The sequence below is a fragment of the Salvelinus alpinus genome, chromosome 13 (genome assembly GCF_045679555.1).
Source record: "Salvelinus alpinus chromosome 13, SLU_Salpinus.1, whole genome shotgun sequence".
Lineage (NCBI taxonomy): Eukaryota > Metazoa > Chordata > Actinopteri > Salmoniformes > Salmonidae > Salvelinus > Salvelinus alpinus.
The window spans coordinates 10,490,059-10,501,467 of NC_092098.1; the positions used below are offsets into that span (position 1 = coordinate 10,490,059).

Here is an 11,409-nt window from a genome sequence, read left to right on the forward strand (position 1 = left end):
GACCAGGTCGCAGTTGTAAATGAGAACTTATTCTCAACTGGCCTACCTGGTTAAATAAAGCTGAAATAAATCAAAAATTACATGCGGCACTTTGGGGTGGACACCCACCTGCCTGAATCAATGAGAGACGATTTGAAATAGTTTTTCAGTGTGGAAGTACTCCCAGTACTTTGATTTGGTAGAAGGACAAAATGTCAAGAATAGAACTGTAAAAAGTGTAAACTGTGCCCAGGAGAGAAACACCTCTCCACTGCAAGAAACACAACTTCCAACCTCTTGAAGCACCTGCAAAAGCATCACGCCATGACAAAACTCGTAGCGAAAGACCCCCGAGGCCTGACCACTGCTGCTGAAGATGACTGTAGGCCTACCTCCTCCAAACAACTAAGGCTTGATTTTAATCATTCAGGAGGACAGGCTGTAACCCAGGGAGAGCTGAACATGCTTGTAGCTGGGTATGTAGTAGAGGAAATACTGCCATTATCCAGTGGTGTGCAGGCCTAAGTAACATAACATTGACATTGTTTAAATTGAGTCAGAATGCAAAAAGTAATATAGAGTGTAACTAATTACTTTTCCCAGGGAGTAATAAGTAAAGTAATTTGTTACTGTTGAAAAAAGAAAGTCGTAGTAGGTAATATATACTTTTTTGAGTAATGGCCCCAACACTGGTGAAGGTGATGCTAATTGACATTGAGCCCCTACCTTCCCCCTCTATGCTTGCTGATAGGGGTGTTCGTTATTGCCTCTCAGCAGGGGGAACCATCAGGCCCAGGCCAAATACAGCCTATAGCACAACAAAGATAGGCTACTGTCTGTCCACACAACTATCAAGGGGAAAGGGGAAATGGCAGATTTAGCCATGTAGAAATATGTATCATATAGTTTTGTTGACCTCTTTATAGATTGGAGTGACTGTGCTGTCCAGGATTCAGGCTAAGAACTGGGCAGCTGATGGAATGCCCGCTGCCCTGGCTGGGTCTGCACTGACATGGCAGGCCCCTAGTCCACCACTTAGGCACTTCTTTCTGAGTGGGCCAAGGAGCCACATGGACAGTTGGTGTGGGACAAGACCGTTCAGGAATGGTAGATGGGAGACAGCAGGAAGTTTACCTTATCTCAGAAAAAAATATATATAATAATAAAAAATATATATTTTTAGAGGAACTCAGGTTCATTTTCGAAATTAGGTAGTGAATCATCAGTTCCTCTTGTCATGTCAGTCATTGCATACCTTAGAGAGCTATTTATAACTTGTCAGAAATGTCCAGATCAACTAGCCCATGTCAGCTAATGTTTTTTTTATTTAGGTTTTTCAGCCCATAGATATTGTTGTAATTTTTTGGTCACTCAAATATTACATGAACACACATTAGACATGGCAACGTGTATAGGAGGGGGGGCGGGATCTTCATGAAGGCAGCTGCCACTTCATTACAGCTGTTAGATGCCATTTACCACAGCACACTGCATTTCTTCCACAGGTGACAGATTTTGCACTTATCACTGCATTCTCTATCAGAAAGGAGACTGGCCCTCTTTGACGTCGCATAGGTAAAAAAATGTGCCATTCTGTTTTGCAAAAACTCCCGCATTACCTATTGCCATTACTAACCTTTAGATGTACGAGATAGCATACCAGGTCACAGGGCTGGCGAACTTTGAAATTCCTTCTGTCACTACAGATTTAGGTAAAACAGCTTTTAGTTTCTTCGCACCTCACTTATGTAACAATCTACAGAATACCTTACAGTTGGATGCATTAGTGCCTTTTGGGCAGTTCAGAGAGTTGGTAGAGGACCTTTTCACTGAGGAATGTAGATGTTTTTTTTTCATTGTGTGTTTCATATGCTCCTGCCTTGATTGTAACTTTTATTGTGTAATTGCTTGGTCTTGTCATGCAGGGCTCCCTTGAAAAAGAGATATTGAACTCAATGGGACTTCCCTGCTTAAATTATTAAAAGATGTGTATATATATATATATATATATAAAATGTCTGAGACAGTGATTTACTGGGAAACCTTGTTCAATACTGTAACTTGGTTTATTGAGCCAAGCCCCTAGAGGGCACTAAAGACCAATCAGACACGGGCCTAGAAAGCCTAAAATAATATTGTCTCAAAAGTCAGCCATGCTTCAAAATACATTTTACTAGTAGATTAACTTTAGACTAATTTAACATGTTGTGGACACCTGGGTGTCTCGTTATTTGCCATGTGTTCACATTTGCCATGTGTTCACCCCTGAAGATGAGAACCCTTTCATTCAAGCTACTTTATCTGCCTCCCTCTTATTCACTTGTATTGTGCTAATCACCTTCTGACTGCCTCCCATTGAGGGAGTGGTACTGTATTTCCACCAGATGGAATGCACTGCGGAGAGGGAAAACGTGAAAAGTGGGCCGCAGGTGTCTGCAAGCACAAAGACTCTCACATGAACTTAACCTTGAGTGAGAGCCAACCAGCACTATCACGTCGACCTGACATACCAACAGATAGTGTCAGTCAAGCAGCCTGTTAACATATTTATAGTTAAAGACACACAGTATCTACAAATTATGTAAACTGTTGGTCGAGTAGGCTTAATCATAATTTGTTTTTTAATTTTTATTCAATTATCTTCTTGAGACTTGATGAGGGGTGTGATGAAGATGCGTTTCTTTAAAAGATGAACGGCAACTTATAAGAGGGAGTTCATGCTATTGTACATTCAGTATTTTGAGTAACAGACCCAAACTAATCCCGTCTCCTTCCTCTATACTTCCTGAGGAAGTGCCCCAGGGAGCATACAGTGCATTTGGAAAGTATTCAGACCGCTTGACTTTTCCACATTTTGTTATGTTACAACCTTATTCTAAAATTGATTAAATAAATTTTTCCTCATCAATCTACACACAATACCCCATAATGACAAAGCAAAAATACATTTTGATTTTTTTTGCTAGTTTATAAAAAATACAAATATTAAATTTACATAAGTATTCAGACCCTTTACTCAGTACTTTATTGAAGAACCTTTGGCAGCGACTACAGCCTTGATTCTTCTTGGGTATGACGCTACAAGCTTAGCACACCTGTATTTGGGGAGTTTCTCCCATTCTCTGCAGATCCTCTCAAGCTCTGTCAGGTTGGATGGGGAGCATCGCTGCACAGCTATTTTCAGGTCTCTCAAGAGATGTCCGATCTGGTTCATGTTTGGGCTCTGGCTGGGCAACTCAAGAACATTCAGAGACTTATCCCGAAGTCACTCCTGCATTGTCTTGGCTGTGTGCTTTGGGTCGTTGTCCTGTTGGAAGGTGAACCTTCACCCCAGTCTGAGGTCCTGAGTGCTCTGGAGCAGGTTTTCATCAAGGATCTCGCTGTACATTGCTCTGTTCATCTTTCCCTCGATCCTGACTAGTCTCCCACTCCCTGCCGCTGAAAAACATCCCCACAGAATTATGCTGCCACCACCATGCTTCACCGTAGGGATGGTGCCAGGTTTCCTCCAGACGTGACGCTTCGCATTCAGGCCAAAGAGTTCAATCTTGGTTTCATCAGAGAATCTTGTTTCTCATGTTCTGAGAGTCCTTTAGATGCCTTTTGGCAAACTCCAAGAGGGCTGTCATGTGCCTTTTACTGAGGAGTGGCTTCCATCTGGCCACTACCATAAAGGCCTGATTGGTAGAGTGCTGCAGAGATGGTTGTCATTCTGGAAGGTTCTCCCATCTCCATAGAGGAACTGGAGCTCTGTCAGAGACACCATCAGATTATTGGTCACCACCCTGACCAAGGCCCTTCTCCCCCGATTGCTCAGTTTGGCCGGGCGGCCAGCTCTAGGAATAGTCTTGGTGGTTCCAAACGTCTTCCACTTAGGAATGATGGAGGCCACTGTGTTCTTGGGGACATTCAATGCTGCAGAAATGTTTTGGTACCCTTCCCCAGATCTGTGCATCGACACAATCACGGGTTTTCGCTTTGTCATTATGTGGTATTGTAAAAACTAATCTGGACAAATGAGGGACAGGTAAAAAAAAAAGTTGGTCACTAAATCCGGCTAGAAGAACCACGTAAAAACGGTTGGCTGGTATGCCCTCACCTGTCTAAGCGGTCGGCTCTGAATTCCCTCACCCGCTATATACTTATAACTGATTGGTTTGGTTCTGCCCACTATAGTGCTGTCTGGTTAGAACATGATGTTGAGGCCCATCACTGTACTCTTGATAGTCACCACCACACACACACAGATATTTCCATTGTAGGTGTTTCTATGATTTTGGTCATCCGAATGACTTGGATTCTTATTGTTGTGGTTATTTCGACGCACACAACAGTCAGACATTCGTGTTACTGTCGACAATAAAAAGTCCTCAGACACATGCGTCTTCTCCATTCAGACAACAATAATGCTCTGACCTGAGTGGGTGGGTGCAGTGTCCTGATGCCCCTTTCCAAGCACTCTGATTGGTTGGGAATGGCAGGGCTATGATGGGTGAGGGATAACTTAGGTGGGCTGAGCAGCCAAACTAACAGGACTGAAGGGAAACTGAAGGGACTGTGAAGGGGAAGTTAGGTAGAGAGGAGAGGAGGGGGAACAAATCGTCTTTTTTACTGGTCTTGTGTGTAGATTGATGAGGATTTTTATTTTATTTAATCCATTTCAGAATAAGGCTGTAACGTAACAAAATGTGGGAAAAAAGAAGGGGTCTGAATACTTTGTGAATACACTGTAAATACTGAAACACAATGACAATAAGACAAGTCTATTGACACACCCAGGACATTGGCAAATCTAAATAACTATTAAAAAACTCCATAAACCACTATATATAAAAAATAAAAAAAAACATCCACTAATCATTGAATAGGGAAATCCTCGGCTGGGAAATATGTCAAATAATATTATTAACATTCGGAAATGATGTCTGGACTACATCCAGATTTTCGCTAGGACTCCATGAGTACATGGAAATATGATGAATAAGAAAATGGATATATGTAATTCTAGCTACACTTGCAGGACTTAACAATCATATTGGACAACTGCTCCACCTGTGCAAGAAAAGAAAAGAAAAGGAAGAGTACCTTCAGTGGAGACATTGTTCAGAAACATTTTAACCCAGCAGCTTCCTTGACTATCATTTCAATTCAGTGAGGATGTTATGAGAGTTTGAGTTAACAATACAGTATTCACAGACCTTGTGTTGTCTACCCACATAGTAGAGAATGGGCAGGGGCTCCAAGACCTGTGGAACACAGCAAGGTTGGGCAGAGGCTCCAGGATTGTGGTGCTTATACAGAGCCAGTACCTGTGGTTAAGTAAACAAAAGGTTACTAGATATCTCATTGAACAGTTACAGACCATCTCGTTCTGTATGTGGTCTCAATCTCACCCCGTGGCTATATAGTGGCATTACTGTACAGATCCTTTAGAGACAGTAAACAATAGGGAGGCTTACAAGTACATGATTGGTAACATTACCTGGGAGTACTTGTTCTCTGTGTTCCATATATAGGTGCATGGGCCCATGCAGTAGTTAGCAAAGTAGCCAGTGGGTTCATGAATCCATTTCCAGCCCAGGTCCTTACGGAAGTCAATGTAAAGCTTTCGCACACAGCAACTCTCCGATTTGCTGGGGGTACACACACACACCTGTGAGTTATACACCTCATCTCTTAAAAAGAGGGCGTTAACAGGGCGTCTAAGTAGGCCTACATTATATCCATCAGCTAAAAGAGATTATAAACTGGGTGGTTCGAGCCCTGAATGCTGATTGGCTGACAGCCGTGGTATGTCAGACCGTATACCATGGGTATGACAATACATTTATTTTTACTGCTCTATTTACGTTGGTAACCAGTTTATAATAGCAATAAGGCACCTCGGGGGTTTGTGGTGCATAGCCAATATACCATGACTAAGGCCTGTATCCAGACAAGAACAACCCTTAGCCGTGGTATATAGGCCATATACCACACCCCCTTGTGCCTTATTGCTTAATTAACACACATTTAAGAGACATGAATTGATAGTTATAAAATGTTCTCTTGGGCCGGTGGAATAAAGAATAGTCTCACTCTGAGCAGATCTCTTCAGTAGTAGTTTGTCGTTTCTTCCGAGAGCTAAGCTGGCTGTGGCGTTCCACAGGAAGTGACATCAGTAAAATGTGAGGCTTTGGCATGTTCATGAAGAGAGTTTCTTTATCTCCCCTTGGCTTGTTCATCCCTATTGTATAAAAAATTGACACATTTGTCAGTAAAGAGATTTACAGTGGAGGTTTGTCAGAAAGTGTGTGGCTTGAGTTGATTTCAATATAGTGAATATAGCTAGTAGACTGCAAATACCTGATATTTCAAAGAGGAAATCTTCCATTGTTTTCCCACAATCACAAGACAACTTCAATTGGAATCCTTGCTCCTCTCCTGGAAAATGTTGTAAAAATCCAAATATAAATTGTGTATCATTTATTTATTTTTTTACCTGAAGGAATAGGTCTACTGTTTTAGGTGTAAAAGTCTATTGGAAAGTTCTTACACATGCTTTCCAAAGGCCTTCTTTGTAGTGCCACTTCAATCAAACACAGATTTGTAACAGGATATGATTGTTAGTGTTTCAACATACTGTTTGTGTTATGCAATTATGACTACAACCCTAAAGGAAATTGTAACTTACCAGCCCCTTGCAGCCACTCCCTCAGAGTCTGTGTAACATCAAAGGAGATCCAGCGATTGGCCCATTCCTTTGAGACAAAATGGGACTTCATGTAACGTGCCTTATCTCCAATGCCTCTGTAGAGTTCCAGCCTCTGCTCGATGCCGTCGAGCATGCCACGATTTTTGATGAGGAGACGGAGCTCAGCTTGAGAGAGCAGTCGATCTGTCCCCAATACAGACCGCATCTCAGACATGTTGAAGAGCATTTGGTACTTACTGGTGTTCTCACCTGGGAAAGAAGGAGAGTCAGTCAGTGATTGTTAATTATTTCTACTACAGGACCAGTCAGTGCAAGAGAGGAGGCCATAGACAAAGCATTGTACCGGTAATAAAACTATTGTGGATAGATTCTGTTATATAAAAAGACACTCTCAGGGAGAGGCGAATGCAGTTTCAGGTTTGGCTTTGCCTCAAATACTATCCGCTGGAGCCAAAATTACCCCTGCGAGTCTATAACAATAATTACACATGGGAAAGGCCGCTGAGGAAGTGAGCCTGCTCTGGGGGCCAGATCACACCATGCTGTAGCCTCTAGCTAACTCTAGCATCTATTCACAAAGGTATCTTCTGTCGGCGTGGGGGAGGGGGAACCTTTATAAGGTTAGGGTTCCCAAACAGCCATATTTCCATGTTACAGCGGTTGTTTACGGAAGACAGACAGAAGACAGAGGCGACCACCTGTGCTAATTAGCTATCTAGAGTGCTCCGAACACCTGTGTGTAACGGAATAAGGAAGCCAAAACAGTGTTTTAATTGAAAAATATTGTTGGCTGCAACTGTGTTAAAACAGTGTATAATTGTAAGTGTATAATTTGCATTTGTGAAGTTGTTTTTTATGTGATGTGAAAAGAGAGGGCTTTATGTTTCCAAAACCTTATTGCAAGTGAGGATTATTAACGTTTATAAACATTAAAGCAGAGTGTGGGGATTGTAGTTCACATGGTCCCAGCCTCTGGGCGATACTTACGCCTGAGAACTCTGAGCAGAATGCCACCTTGGGTTCTCGAGAGCAAACCATGATGCATCACCACATAGCATTACACTAAACCAGCAGCATAAAAAAGGGAGCTAATCAGAGGTCACGATCCTGAGAGCTTCTGGGGCAAACCTAACCGGCTCAGTGACTGCCTGGACAACAAGTTTACACTGCAGAGATTTATACTGTCTTTAGACAGAAAAGGGGAAGGATCCAGCAAAGGGAAGGAAACATCTGGTAGGGAGAGGTAAAAGGTTGAGGCAGGCCGTGGTTTTAAACACAGCAGACAGGGCCATTGCAGTCAGTTCAGTAAACCAATGGAAGAAACACCCATTTCCAGTCAACAACCTTATCTAAAGGACATAATTATACACATTTACATCCTAAAAATGTTCCACCAACTGCAGTTTCTAAATTTGCTCAGTCAGAAACTACAGCACTATTTCAAATGCATCATATTCACAACATATGACATGGGTGAAATAGCCTTGATTAGCTTAATCATTTGCATGTCTGCTAACCCTCTCTGCATCATCCTACGTCGCACAATCCAGTGTGGTGAAACGGTTGACAGATGCTTCATGGTTTACAGGGATAGAAGCCATTTTATTTCCGAGGGCACGACTTGAGTCATTTAACAGAATGTATCCTGAAGTGTTCCTCCCTGCCAGCTGTTCAGATAAGCACACGGGAATCAGTCCGAGGAAACCTCCCTTTCCCCATCCATCGGTCTCACCCTCCACATTCTAAGTGACAATATGGTCTAACTCTGGTCTAGCTGTATAACATTGAGCCACCTTGCGAGATTGCTGACCCTGTTTGGCTATACTTTTTTAAAGAATGACATCCAATTGTTAAATGTCCCCACCCCCTCTAAATCAAAACCAAACATGGAATCCCCGTTGTGTCTAGCTTAGCATACACACTGGTGTTTCACATGTTTGTCTAGAATAGATAATCAGACCCGCAATTGGGTAACTTGCTGCCGCAGACGGGAAGTAGAACTGAGCATGTTTGGTTTTGATTTCGATGGGGGTGGTAGCATCTGACAATTGGACTTAATTCATTCCTGGGCACTGCCCAGCGATGCAAACGACAATTTCCTTATCAGAACCGTCCACGGATATACTCTCCGACGTGGGAAAAGCGTTGCCAAATAGGCATAGGTCTGCAAATATCTCGCACGCCTCTCCAATGGTATGCCTTAAGATGAAACGTTAAAATAACTGTACACAACGGCCAGCCTTGTTTAAAGATTTATACCTTAAAAATCAACCTTTGAAGATACCCCTACACACATCGACCATTTAACACGCCTATACCTGACTAAAGTAAGGCTAGGGAAACATCCACTTTAACTTGACAAGCTACTAGCATGCCTGGGCCACGCTAGTCCTCGGGGGCCTGATTGGTGTCACACTTTTTGCCCCAGTCCCAGCTAACACACCTGACTCCAATAATCAACTAATCATGATCTTCAGTTTAGAACGCAATTAGTTTAAATCAGCTGTGTTTGCTAGGGATGGAGAAGAAGTGTGACACCAATGAGGCCCCCCGAGGACTGGAATTACCCAGGCTTTATTATCTGTGTAAGCAGCAGCATGCATGGATATACAGGTAGGTTAAGAATTATTGGCCCCCTTGATAAAGATTAGCAAAATAAATAGTACAACAAGTCATACAAATACCGAGCTACATAGCATGCTCAAAACATTTGCAAATGATAATATACTAATACAATTGCACAGAGAAATATATTTTGTTACAAGTACCAAAATATATTTTGTTACTTGCAATGGTATGGTGTTATGGGGCCATTCTGCTTCAACTAGTCCTGGGGCCTTTGTTAAGGTCAACAGCATCAGGAACTTTACAAAGTACCATGACATTTTAGCCAAAACCTGGTTGCCTCTGCTAAGAGGATGACACTTGGCCACAATTGGATCTTCCAGCAAGACAATAACATAAGCACACATCAAAAATCCACGAATAAATGGTTAATTGACCACAAAACCAACATTTTGCAATGGCCATCTCAGTCTCCGGACTTGAACCCCAATGAAAACCTATGGTTTGAATTGAAGAGGGCAGTCCGAAAGAGCAGATGAAGGATATCAAGGATCTGGAAAGATTCTGTATGGAGGAATTTTTTATTTCACCTTTATTTAACTAGGCAAGTCAGTTAAGAACAAATTCTTATTTTCAATGACGGCCTAGGAACAGTGGGTTACCTGCCTTGTTCAGGGGCAAAACAACAGATTTTTACCTTGTCAGCTCGGGGATTCGATCTTGCAACCTAAGTTACTAGTCCAACGCTCTAACCACTAGGCTACCTGCCGGTCTAAGATCCCTTCCAATGTGTCCACTAATCTCATAAAACATTTTAGAAAAAGGCTCAGCGTCATTATCCTTGCAAGGGTAGTGCACTGAGTGTACTCACTTTGTTTCATGCTGAACTTGTGGACCTCCTTTGCAAAGTATGCCTCCTCTTCTGCATCCTGAGTGGGCGGTATGAACGGGTGCACCTGCTCCTCACTCATCTCCACTGTGCTGTTGTAGATGGACATCAGGGAGGTTGGGACCTCCTCAGTGTCTCCCTCCTGATCAGTCTCTGGCTCCTTGGGCAGCCGCAGCTTGCTCAGTATCTGTCCACGGATGGCCTCAATGCGTTTTCTCTTCACCAGCTCCAAGTCCAGTGACTTACAGGTGGACATGGCTTCACTCCGACACAAATATTCCAGCGCCAATAAGACAACCAGCGTCAAACATTCTGCCCTCATGGCACACTTTAAAAGAGGAACGATGTCTAAAGACAGCAGGCTTTCAGAGATGACTATTATGTGGATTTTACCGTCCTGTTTGAGCTCGCCGAGTCCCGTTGCGGGAGCTGATTTCAATGCACTACTCCTGCTGCTGTCACAATACTCACTGAAACACAGGAGGCTCTTCAGGATCTCGAGTTGAGCTCCTCTGTGACTGGCGCACGCTGTGGAACCGAGGTCAGACCACGGAGAAGCACCACAAGAGCTCAGCCTAGACTGAGTCACTGTCTCACTGGTACGGTGCCGCACAGACTCTCAGTGCTCCCTAGAGGCAGTCTCAATTCAGGAATGTCCTGTCACCACATTACTACCTGTCATTGGGACCCAAATACACACACACGCGTTAATATAACAAACAAGCTCTGGAAACAGGTGGCCCTGTGTAAACTGTGAGGTTTGGAAAGTCATGAACTATAAAAGGGAAATCTCAATGAATTTTTTTTTGCAAATGTGACAGTATTCTTACAACATTACTGAAGAAATGTTTGTCAATTGACCCAATTCCCTTTCCAAGCAAAAGGGCCGTTTCATTAGTGTAGAAAAATCACAATATTGAAAAATGGAAATGTCTTAATGAGTTATTCATAAACACATGCACACAGCATATTGCTTTAAGCACAAGAAATGTTAGGAGTCAAAAACTACTGCCTAGTTTCAATTCAAATTCTCCAAGACTGATGCTGTCACTCACTAGACCAGTAGACGCACTTTCCAATCCCAACCTTGCCAGAGAACACCACAACAAATGAAAGAGCAGAGACATCCTAACAGCAACAACAAACTCGCCCACACGTAGTTACAGCTCCCTCTCTAGTCTTTACTATATTCAGATCCAGTTAGTTAAAACGTTTCAGACTAAAATAAAAACTCTGCACACAATCTTTCCTGTTAGACCCTACTGTTCACACATTTCATTGT

At 42.7% G+C, this 11,409-nt stretch overlaps 1 protein-coding gene across 1 annotated transcript; it reads right to left on the reverse strand.

Moving 5' to 3' along the window:
* Positions 1–4,621: 4,621 nt before the first annotated feature.
* Positions 4,622–11,409, reverse strand: LOC139537026 (transforming growth factor beta-1 proprotein-like). Its single transcript, XM_071337831.1, has 8 exons — positions 11,183–11,409; positions 10,110–10,802; positions 6,653–6,922; positions 6,325–6,402; positions 6,058–6,205; positions 5,462–5,612; positions 5,178–5,288; positions 4,622–5,031 (listed from the first exon to the last, which is right to left on the reverse strand). The coding sequence occupies exons 2-8, from the start codon at positions 10,447–10,449 to the stop codon at positions 4,984–4,986; spliced, it is 1,146 nt and encodes a 381-aa protein (XP_071193932.1). The 5' UTR covers positions 10,450–10,802; positions 11,183–11,409; the 3' UTR covers positions 4,622–4,983.